Source organism: Notamacropus eugenii, chromosome 7, assembly GCF_028372415.1.
Source record: "Notamacropus eugenii isolate mMacEug1 chromosome 7, mMacEug1.pri_v2, whole genome shotgun sequence".
Taxonomy (NCBI): domain Eukaryota; kingdom Metazoa; phylum Chordata; class Mammalia; order Diprotodontia; family Macropodidae; genus Notamacropus; species Notamacropus eugenii.
The window spans coordinates 67,238,780-67,251,541 of record NC_092878.1 but is presented as its reverse complement, the minus strand read 5'-3'; the positions used below and the strand labels follow the sequence as shown (position 1 = coordinate 67,251,541).

At 34.8% G+C, this 12,762-nt stretch overlaps 1 protein-coding gene across 1 annotated transcript; it reads left to right on the top strand.

The window, feature by feature from the left end:
* The first annotated feature begins 1,348 nt into the window (after nt 1–1,348).
* On the top strand, nt 1,349–2,481 carry LOC140514838 (small ubiquitin-related modifier 2). Its single transcript, XM_072625258.1, has one exon. The coding sequence runs from the start codon at nt 1,578–1,580 to the stop codon at nt 1,863–1,865; it is 288 nt and encodes a 95-aa protein (XP_072481359.1). The 5' UTR covers nt 1,349–1,577; the 3' UTR covers nt 1,866–2,481.
* The last annotated feature ends 10,281 nt before the right edge of the window (nt 2,482–12,762 follow it).

Genomic DNA, 12,762 nt, shown 5'->3' with positions numbered 1-12,762 from the left:
AACATTTTGGGCAAGGAGATGGTCATTCAACAAAGTAAGGAATTTCCAGACCTTCCTGAAAAAAAATGCCAAAACTTAATAGAAAATTCAATCTTCAAATAGAGGTCTCAAGATAGGCATAAAAAAGTAAGCAGGGGAAAAAAAACAAAATAAAACAAAAAAAACTTGTTACTCAATTTGGGCAAACTGTTTACTTCTGTATAAGGGAAGATGATACCTGTTAATCTTGAGAATTGTGCATCTGTTATGAAATAAGAGGGATATACATAGAGGGAACAGGTATAAAGTAAGTGATGTCAAGTTAAAAATGTGATTTAAGCATGTGAACGGATTGTAATAGGAGGTGTGAAAAGGAGGAAGCAGAAAATGGTAAATTACATCACAGGATGAAGTACAAAATCACAGTAGAGGGAAAGAGGGGAGGGAGATGAGCATTGTTTGAGTATATAATCCTAACTAGCTCTATATGCAGTAGGAGAGGAAGGGGGAAGAAAGGAGAGGGAAACTAATAGGGAGGGAAGAGACAGTAAGGGTAAAGGGGAGTTAAAGGGAGGAGGGCTGAAAAAATGAAGGGATGGCTGTAGGAGGTGGTGGTGAAAAGTGAAAACTATTGAGGAGGGGAAGGGAAACAGGAGAGCTAAAAACACAAATGGTGAGAAATAGAATGGAGGGAAATACACAGATTGTAATCATAATTGTGAATGTGAATAGAATGAACTCTCCCATAAAATGGAGATGGATAGCAGAATGGATTAAAAGCCATAATCCAACAATACGTTGTTTACAAGAAACACATTTGAAAGGGGGGGATACATACAGGATAAAGGTCAAAGGTTGGAGCAGAATATATTATGCTTCAGCTGATATAAGAAAAGTAGGAGTAGCAATCCTAATCTCAGACAAAGAAAAAGCAGAAATAGATCTAATCAAAAGAGATAAGAATGGAAACTATATCCTGCTAAAAGGCACCATAGACAATGAAGCAATATCATTACTAAGCATGTATGCTCCAACTGGTATAGCACCCAGATTCTTAGAGGAGAGGTTGGGGGGTTTGAAGGAAGAAATTGACAGCAAAACTATACTAGTGAAGGACCTCAGCCTCCCCCTCTCTGAACTTGATAAATCTAACCTCAAAATAAACAAGAAAGAGGTTAAGGAGGGAAATAAAACTCTAGATAAGGTAGATATGATAGATATTGGGAGAAAATTGAATGGGAATAGAAAGGAATATACCTTTTTCTCAGTGGTACATGGCACATATACAAAAATTGATGATGTACTAGGACATAAAAACCTCACAATCCAGTGCAGAAAGGCAGAGTTAAAAAATGTATCCTTCGCTCTTCCTCCTCCTCCTCCTCCTCCTCGTCCTCCTCCTCCTCCTTCTCCTCCTCTTCCACCTCCTCCTCCTCCTTCTCCTCCTCCTCTTCCTCACCATCACCACCATCCTCTTCCTCCTCCTCCTCCTCCTGCTCCTGCTCCTGCCGCTGCTGCTTCTCCCCCCGTTCCCTTGGAGCGGACCGTCCTGGTGCCTCTTTTGTGAAGCGGCGGCTGAGGAGACCCCCGGACTCGCCATGGCCGACGAGAAGCCGAAGGAAGGAGTCAAGACTGAAAACAACGACCACATTAATTTGAAGGTGGCAGGGCAAGATGGTTCGGTGGTGCAATTTAAGATTAAGAGGCACACACCACTTAGTAAACTAATGAAAGCCTATTGTGAACGACAGGGTTTGTCAATGAGGCAGATCAGATTCCGATTTGATGGGCAACCAATCAATGAAACAGACACACCTGCACAGTTGGAAATGGAGGATGAAGATACAATTGATGTATTCCAACAGCAGACAGGAGGCGCTTACTAAAAAGAAAATCTACAACTGTACTCCAGAACTGTGCTCCCAAGGAAGACAATACATTCACAATTAGAAAACCAAGATTTGGTTCATCCACATCCTGACTACTGCAGTATAGTTTTCTCTCTTCTTTGATTCCCTTCCTCCATTCCTTTATTGTACATAAAGTAACTGGTGTATGTGCACAGGCATAATGTGTATTTTTTTTTTTAACTAAATGGCCGATGGTATGTTTTGATCAACATCAAATGGAGATGGGGAAGGGAAAAAACAAACTGGTTCTGTGAAAATATCCCTTTTCTCCATTAGTGGCATGCTCATTCAACTTTTATCTTTATATTCCAGTAAGTTATTTTGCTCTCACTGTTTAACAACAAAAAAAAAAACCCTACAAAAAAAATCCTTGCATACCTTGTTTGATTGGATAATTTCAATGTTTTTCTTTTATCATTGTAAAACCAAGGACGATTTTGTAACTTTTTTGTACGTAGCTGTTACATGTAGGGCAATCTCTGTCTCTCAGTAGGGATAAATTACTATAAAGAAATTGATCCTAGATAGTTTTCCCTTTAAGTCAAACATCTTGTTGTTTAAATAAACTTCTTGTTTAAAATGAAAAAAAAAATGTATCCTTCTCAGATCATAACGCAATAAAAATTATATGTAACAAAAGGCCATGGAAAGATAAACGAAAAATCAACTGGAAACTAAATAATCCAGTCTTAAAGAAGGAGTGAGTAGGTTAAAGAAGAAATCGTAGAAACAACCAACAACTTCATTCAAGAGAATGACAATAATGAGACAACCTGCCAAATCTTATGGGATGCTGCAAAAGCAGTTCTTAGGGGAAGTTTTATATCTTTGAATGCCCACATAAGTGAAATAGAGAAAGAGGAGATCAATGACTTGGGCATGAAGGTGAAAAAGCTAAAAGAAGAACAAATTGAAAATCCCCAAGCAAACACCAAATTAGAAATACTGAAAACCAAAGGAGAGATTAATAAAATTTAAATTAAGAAAACTATTGAATTAATAAATAAAACCAATAGCTGATTTTATGAAAAAACTAATAAAATTAATAAACCTTTGGTCAATTTGATTTTAAAAAAGAAGAAAATCAAATTACTAACATCAAAAATGAAAGGGGTGAGCTCACCTCCAATGAGGAGAAAATTAAAACAATAGTTAGAAATTACTTTGCCCAACTTTATGCCCATAAACTCAATAGTCTAAATGAGATGAATGAGTATTTTAAAAAATACAAATTGCCCAGATTAACAGACGAGGAGGTTGAATACTTAAACAATCCCATCTCAGAAAGAGAAATTGAACAAGCCATCAATGAACTCCCTAGGAAAAAACCTCCAGGACCAGTTGGATTTACAAGTGAATTCTATCAAACATTTGAAGAACAGTTAATTCCAGTACTATACAGATGATTTTTGAAAATTGGGGAAGAAGGAGTCCTCCCAAATTCTTTCCATGATACAAATATGGTTTTGATACCTAAACCAGGAAGAGACAAAACAGAGAAAGAAAATTATACACCAATTTCTCTAATGAATATAGACGCAAGAATTTTAAATAAGATTTTAGCAAAATGAATACAGCATCTTATCACAAGAATAATACATTATGATGAGGTAGGATTCATACCAGGAATGCAGGGTTGGTTCAATATTAGGAAAACTATTAGCATTATCGATCATATCAACAACAAAACTAACAAAAATCACATGATTATCTCAATAGATGCAGAAATAGCTTTCGACAAAATACAACACCATTCCTATTAAAAACACTGGAGAACATAGGAATAAAGGGAACTTTCCATAAAATAATAAGCAGCATCTACCTAAAACCTTCAGCAAGCATTATATGCAAAAGCGAAGATAAGCGAAATGCATTTCCAATAAGATCAGGGTTGAAACAAGGATGTCCATTATCACCACTATTATTCAATACAGTACTAGAAATGTTAGCTGTAGCAATTAGACAAGATAACAAAATTGAAGGAATAAGAACAAGCAAAAAGAAACTAAGTTATCACTCTTTGCAGATGATATGATGATATACTTAGAGAATCCCAGAGATTCAAGTAAAAAACTACTTGAAAGGATAAACAACTTTGGCAAAGTTGCAGCTTACAAATAAACCCACACAAATCTTCTACATTCCTATATATTAGCAACAAAGTCCAACAGCAAGAGATAGAAAGAGAAATCCCATTTAAAGCTAGGGTAGACATTATAAAATACTTGGGAGTTTACCTGCCAAAACAAACCCAGGGACTATATGAACACAATTACAAAACACTTTTTGCACAAATAAAGTCAGATCTAAGCAAGTGAAAAACATCAGTTGCTCATGAGTAGATCAAGCTAATATAATAAAAATGACAGTTCTACCTAAATTAATTTACTTATTTAGTGCCATACCAATTAAACTATCAGATATTATTTTCTAGAGCTGGATAAAATAATACCAAAATTCATCTGGAATAATAAAAGGTCCAGAATATCAAAGGGACTAATGAAAAGAAATGCTAGGGAAGGTGGCCTAGCACTATCAGATTTCAAATTGTATTATAAAGCAGCAGTTATCAAAACCACTTGGCACTGGCTAAGAAACAGAAGGGTAGACAAGTGGAATATACTAGGCACCCAAGACCCAATAGGCAAGGAATATAGCAACCTCCTGTTTGATAAACCCAAGGCCCCAGTTTCTGGGATAAGAACTCACTGCTTGACAAAAATTGCTCAGAAAACTGGACAACAGTGTGGCGGAAACTAGAAATACACCCATGCCTGACATCATACGCAAGAATAAAGTCCAAATGGGTACACAATCTAGGTATAAAGATTGATACCATGGACAAACTGGAGGAGCAAGGAATAGTGTATTTATCAGATTTATGAAAAAGGGAAGAATTTTTGACTAAAGAAGAGATAGAAAACATTATGAAATGCAAGATGGATAATTTTGATTACATAAAACTGAAAAGTTTTTGCACAACCAAACCCAATGCAACCAAAATTTGGAGGGATGTAGTAAATTGGAAAAGAATTTTTACAGCTAATCTCAGGGATAAAGAGGTCATTTCTAGAACATATAGAGAACTGAGTCAAATGTACAACAATACAAGTTGTATTTGTTGTATTATCAATTTGACCAATTGATAAATGGCCAAAGGATATGAACAGGCAATTTTCAGAGGAAGAAATTAAAGATATCTATAATCGTATGAAAAAATGCTCTAAATCACTTTTGATTAGAGATATAAAAATCAAAACAACTCTGATGTACCACATCACACCTATTAGATTGGCAAACATGACAGGACAGGAAAATGATCAATGTTGGAGAGGATGTGGGAGAGTTGGAACACTAATTCATTGTTGGTGGAGCTGTGAGCTCATCCAACCATTCTGGAGAGCAGTTTGAAACTATGCCTAAAGGGCTAAAAAAATGTGCATACCCTTTGACCCAGCAATATCACTTCTAGGACTGTATCACCAAGAGATCATAAAAATGGGAAAGGGTTCCACAAGTACAAAAACATTTATAGTAGCACTCTTTGTAGTTGCCAAAAACTGGAAATCAAGGGGATCATTGGGGAATGCCTGAATAAGTTGTGGTATATGAATGTAATGCAGTACTATTGCACCATAAGAAATGATGAACAAGAAGACTTCAGAGAGACCTGGAAGGATCTGAGGCTGAGCAAAAGGAGCAGAACCAGGAGAACTTTGTGTACAGCAATGACCACAGTGTGTGAGAGCTTTTTCTGGTAGACATGGAACTTCATAATAACTCAAGAACTTAAAAAATTACCAATGGTTTTCTAAGGCAAAATGCCTTCCACACTCAGAGAAAGAACTATGGAATTCATTTGTAGAATGTAGCAGATTATGTTTGTGTGTGTGTTGGTGTATTATGTTTTGATTTGTTATATGATTTCTTCCATTTATTTTGGTTCATCTACATAGCATGACTATAGTGAAAACGTATTCATTAGGAAAGTATATGTAGATCCTATATAGAAGTGTATGCCATCTTGGGGAGGGAGGGAGGTAGTGGGGGGTTAAAATCTAAGTTTTATGGTAGTGATTGTAGAACGTTAAAAAATAAATAAAATAAATTTAAAAAAATAAAAAAAAGAAATTCTGGGCATATAACTTCTTTCAAACTAAGAAGGCATTAGGTTTATCATTTGTTTTGTTTTTGCCTTCTATATTGCACTGACAACCTAAAATTGATCTGTCAATTAAAATCCCTAAGTGTTTTTCATTTGAACTACTTTCTGCTACAATCTACCCTGTTCTGTACTTTTGTATTTGATTATCTTGAAACCAAGAGTGAAAGTTTGTATGTATCACTCTTAAATTTCATGTACTTAATTTTGTGACTTTTTGTTTCCCATTTGAAATATAATCTTTTCATTGAGAAAAAAAAATTCCCAATGGTCTTCTAAGGCAAAATGCCTTCCATACTCAGAGAAAGAACTATGAAATTCATTTGCAGAATGTAGCAGATCATTTTTGTGAGTGTGTTTGTGTATTATGTTTTGTTTTGTTATATGATTTTTTCCATTTATTTTAGTTCTTCTACATCTCATGACTATAGTCAAAACATATTCAATAGGAAAGTATGTGTAGATCCTATATAGAATTGTATGTTGCCTTGGGAAGACAGGTGAGTGGTGGAGGATAGGTGGGGGGAGGGGAAAGTTTTATGGTAGTGATTGTAGAACATTAAAAATAAAAAATAAATACATAAAAGAAAAAATGTAAAAAATTTTCTGTAAGATTTTGTGTTAAAGAATTCTACATTTTGGTTTGAGGCAATGTATCTCACGAAAAAATATACTAGGAAGAACATCAAACAAGTATGGCAAGCAAGAGATGAACCATTTTAACAAAATGAATCTCGTAGAACTAATAATTGCTACTTTAGATTTCAAAATGTTGGAGCTACTTTGACAAATATGGGAGATGACAGATTTTTCTATAAAAGTATATACTTATATTTTAAATAAGAGATCTTACAAGAAAATAACTACATGATTTCTATGCAGTGAGAAGTATGATTAGCTAATAATGAGATCACTGTGAGCTGATACTTCCTCTCCTCCCTCTGCTTGTTGATTTCCAACCTTATTATTTAACTGAAACTGCCATCTCTAAAGCTACTAGTGATCTCTTCATTGCCAAATCTAATACCTTTTTCTCAATGTGCAAATTTCTTGACCTCTTTGAAATCTTTCCATTGCAGGTTTTCAAGGCACTGATCTCTTCTAGTGCTCCTCTCCTCTGTCTTACTGCTCCTTCTCAGTCAACTTGATTGAATCTTTCTCCAGAACAAATTCACTAACCATAGGTGTTCCTCAAGGGTCTGTTCTAGGTCCTCTTCTCTTCTTTCCCATACTCCATTGCTTAGAGATCTCATCAGCTCCCTTGACTTCAAATATTCTGATGTAAAAGATTCCCAGATCTATTAATCAGGTTTTATCCTCTCTCTTGATTTACAGTTTTGTATCATAATCAGCATATAGGACATCAATACATGATGTCCTGTAAACATTCCAACCTCAGTATGCCCCAAATAGAATTAGTGATCCTTTCCCAAAAAGCCTACTTTCATTCTGACTTTGCTATTAGTGTCAAAGACAATACCATCCTTAGAAATCCACGCTTGTAACCTCGATGTTATTTTCCGCTCCTCACTAACACATTTCCCCTATGTTCATTCTTCTACCTTCACAGAAATCTTGCATATACCCTCTTATTTCCATTCTCACAGCCACCACCCTAGTGTAAACCTTAATTACCTGATGCCAAGACTACTGTAATTGCTTTCTAATCAGTCTTTCTCCACTCTGGCACCAAAATTATTTTCCTAAAGTGCAAGTCTAACCATATCATCCCCTTGCTCCAATGGCTCACTATTATCCTCCAGTATCAAATGAAAAATCCTTTCCTGGGTATTTAAAGTCTTTCACAAACTGGACATTTCTGAATCTTTCAAGTCTTCTGCATACTCTATGATCTCATAACATTGACTTTTATTCTATTCCTAACACGTGATACTAACTACCTAATTCTTTGCCTTTTCACTGGATGTCCACCATGCCTCTAATCATCTCCCTCTTTATCTCTTTCTCCTAGTTTCCTGTAAGACTATGATCAAATCTCACTTTATTCATGAAGTCTTTCCCAATCCCTTTGCTGTGCCTTCCCTTGGACATTATGTTCTATTTACACTGTATGTACATTGTATGCTCATTATTTTGCTTGTTTTTCTGCTACTAGAATGTGAGTTCCTTGGGGTCAGGAACCATGTTTTATTTTCTTTGTTTCCCCAGTACTTAATGAATGTTTGCTAATTTATCAAGCTGATAAGGTCTGCTCAATATCTTGCTTGTTTCTTCTATTATTAGAATGTGAGTTTGAAATCAGAAACCATCATTTATTTTCTTCTTATGCATCTGGGTTTTGATAAACGTATGGAACATGTAAGAGGAGAGTCATGGAAGAGGCATAGAGGACAAAGACATCCTCTCCACCCCCCAAAAAATGAATATGAAATGTGAGTAAAAATACTGATTATGTAAATGATAATGTTAGTTATCTGGGATTTCAGTACAGAGGGCTTAAAATTTAGATACTTAATTTGGACCTTTTCCCACGAGCAGCAACAGAGATTTTTGGCACTTCAATGAAATAAACAGAACAGTTTATTTAAGTGAAAATTAATTGGTCATAGTGCATAAGAAAGATTAAATTAGGAGGCAGAGAAACCCATTGGCTAGCCACTGACCAGGCATCAGCTAATATAGTCACTAATAAGGTTCTACTCTGATGCTTATTCATCATATGAAAGATTTCTTGAAAGCTGCATTACTACAATGTAAACAACTGCTCCCAGGTATCCTAAATTTATAAAGGCCATGAATATGGTTGGTGAGGTACTATTAGCCCGTTGTCAGTGAAATATCATTACCAAAATGATGACCAGGGACATGATAATTTTTAGTTGTGATCAATTATCAAACTATCTACTAAGGGATAGGGAAATTTCAAGCTCCATCTATGAAAGGAAGACCTATCTATACTACTAAAAGCATAGATTATTTGAAATACTCAATTGTCTGATATAAAATGAAATAGATCAGAGGCAATGAAAATAAAAAGGAAGAGGTGAGATGTAAGAGTTCAGTTTGAGAGTAACCATTCAGATAACATGGAAAAGAGTTGTGGTCTACTCTAAATTTCCTGAGGAATGGTCCAAAAGTTCTAAGAATTACCATCTAGGATAACTTTTCTCTTCACTCTGATGATTGTCCAACTATGTTTAAAATGCCTAGCTATCAGGGTGTTGCTAGGTAGCAGAATGGATAGAGCACTATCCTGGAAGCAGGAAGACCTGATTTCAAATGCTGCCTCAGACACTTACTATTTGTATAACCCTGGACATGTCAGTTGACCTCTACTTGCCTCAATTTCCTCAACTCTAAAATTGGGTCACACTGGAGAAGGAAATAGTAAACCACTCCAATATCTTTGCAAAGAAAAACACATGACTATATCCATGGAATCATGAAGAGCCAAACACATCTGAATGACTCAACGACAACAAAGATGCAAGAGACAATTCAGAAAGTAATGAACAAGATTTGGTTTGGTTGTGGAGGTAAGATGTGGGGAACACTGAGATTTCAATTATCTTTGGCAGCAAGGTAAAGAAGATATCAGTGACAGAAAGTGAAAAGTTATAGGCAGATTTTGGGGGGAAATATAAGCTTTTCTTTGGACATAGGATCATGAGATCACAGATTTAGACCTGGAAGAGAACTTAGCCTTCTTGTCAAATCCCTTCTTTTTTTTTTTACCTTTGAGGAAATTGATGCTTAGAGAACTTATATGATTTGCCTCCAACACAAAGTTGGTAAGCATAAATAGCTCAATTTGAGCCCAGATCTTCCTGACTCAGTTCAATAATCCATCTACTTTTCAAATTCCTAGATTATAACTTGTGGAAAAAGCTTTGTAACAAATTGTTTTGTCAAAGTTCTTTTATTTCTCCAATGGATTTCATTGATTTGAGTAGGCATTCTAGTGAAGCAGATCACAACTCATTCATATTTTCTATACAAATCTTGCCCTTGTCTTTTCATACATCACTACATAGTAGGTGCCCCCTCTATAGATCCACAGACATTGTGCGAAAAATGGTGAAACCAGAAGGGGAAAAGTGATTTTTTAAAATACTTTAGTGGGAGAAGAAATTATTTAACAAAGCCAAGTATTAATATCATAGAGAAATACAACAGTTCCTGGGTAAAAAAAATATTTTATAAGTCTGTAAAGAACATGGGGAAATTGTAAAATAACAAAGCTGGAAAAACAATAGTAGATAAACTAAACAATGCTTAGTGCTTTATTTCCTGCATGCTTGTCCTTTAGTGGCTAATAAATATATTTCTTATTATAAAGTAATCAAATAATTTGGTGGAATGCTTTCTTAGCTGAGTTCCAATACTGTACATCTAGTAAGAGCTCCAACTGGCCTTGTGCTAAGTTGTGTGACCATTAAAAAAAGGTACTAGCTGTAAAATAAGCCTTAATTTCAATGGAAGAATTTATTACTCCAATAAAAAAAGAAAATCCCCAAGGTTCACTGACTCCACTATAGAAGAAATAAAAAAATAAAACCTAGAGAATTTGCTGTATAATATGACTGGGTTATTGTACCAATCAAAAAAGTGGGAGGAAACAGACAAATAGTTCAAGATATTAATAAAGGAAATACAGCTGAAAGGAGAAAATACGAGGGAGGGGCATTAAGTTATTATAGAAATAAAAGTGTACAGTATTTGGGAGGCTGTGAGCTAGAAGCTATTTGATTCATGCTTCACTATAGGAATAAGAACTGGATGTTCTTACCAAAACTCTATTAAATTTCTTGGTGAAACCATATCCCTGTAGACAATGAACACCTTGTTTGCTTTGCTGAAATGTTTGCATCCTGATGTGAAGAAGAATTTAAGTTGCATATTTTGCATTTTTAAGGATTTATAAGATTATCCCAAGAGTAAAATTGCATTTCTCTCTATGTAATGCTTGTATTGTCAGAAGTAAAAATTAACTAAGAATATTTATTTACCCAGTCTTTTTGTCTATAATTTACATACAAGTTGAATGTTAATGCTTTATTATGGAATCATTAAGCTTGGAGGTGACAGTGGATTCTCCAATGTTATACGAGCCAAGTCAAAGGTTGGCAAGATCTAGCAAGCTGAGAAAGCTTTGAGTAGGAGTCCAGTGATGGGCAGTGGTTGTATTCAAGGAGAGGCTGATCATCAGAGGACCTGGTAATTATATGCTTTGGTCATAGCAACACAACAGAGTCTAATAAGGCATGGAGGAGTTGTGATCTTTACTGGTAAAGAGTTCATTTACAATGATGAGATCAGAGGTGTTTTGGAATATTCATCTACAATGCCAAAAGCAAATAAATAATCCACTTTAGCCTTGTTCATTTTTTGAGACTATTGAGAGATTACTGAAAAATGTGTGTCACTCAAGAATGTGTAATATTAAAGGTGATATGAAAAAGAACTATACTTTAGATCATCTTACTTTTAAATACTCTAGATAAAAAAGAAAAAAAAATAACTGAACACAGAAGTAAACTTGACATGGGAAGGTCTACTTGGAAAGGAATGGAATAACTATTAAGATATTGCACCAATATTGGCTTGTATGTGTTGTTTTAGGACCGTAATTGCACTTAGCAATATAGCACTCAAAGAAAGAATATTCCAGATTTCAAATCAATTCATTGCAATTTACAATGAAGTAGCTACCAGATTCAAGATACTGAGATGGGTAATAAAGATGCAAAGACAAAAACATCATAGTTCCTGTCCTCAAGAAAAATTTTGCATTTGTTCTTCATGTATTTATTCTATATGTAGGTATATTTATGTATGCATGTGTATATATGTGTATGTGTGTGCATGTGTATAGTCTCCATTAATAGAATATCAGCTCCACAAAGATGATCTCAACACCTAACCTAGTACTGGTGTATAATGTGCATGTAATTAATGTGATGATGGACTAATTAGCCCCAGAAATCATAATTGGGTGTAAAAGTTTTAAGCCAGATTTAGGTTTCATGTAAGGAACAGTTAACAATTAACAATTAGATTTAACCCAAAATGGAATGTATGGATACTAGAGTCAGTAGGAAACAATGAAGACATATAGAGAATTTGTTAGATCCCAGTTAGCTAACAGGTTGAACTCTGAGGTTCTTTCTAGTTCTGAGATTTTATGGTTCTGTGATAAGTGAGAGTAACCCTATTTTATCCTTGATCCACTGAACTGACTGAACAAAAATGGACAATAAGCAAGAAATGTTTATGTTTTTATAAAATGGGAATTAATTACTCAGGTAAACCATGTGGATGTATAAAAATAAAATATATGTACAATTATATTATATACACATATACATTCATATATACACATTTATTGTCTCATCTATATACACAGACATATATGAGAGGGTAAACATAAGTCAAACAAATCAGGACCAGTATTAAAGGAAAGTACTAACAACAGAGAAAACATACAATTATTCAAAAGATTATAAAATAAACTTAAAGGAAGTTAATCTAAGCTGTAAGAGTCATATATGAGAGTAGATGACTCAGTTCTCTCCAAAAAAGGATATGTTTTTGAAGTATGGCTAGTTACAGCACATCTTGTAGCCTCTTCTCAGGGATCATAGTGTTCTGTGAGAAACAGATAAAAGACAAAATGAACAATCTTGCAAACATTACCTTAGAAAAAATAAAGGTCATTTCTGAAAGTCAGGTGCCATAAATAGTAGAAGT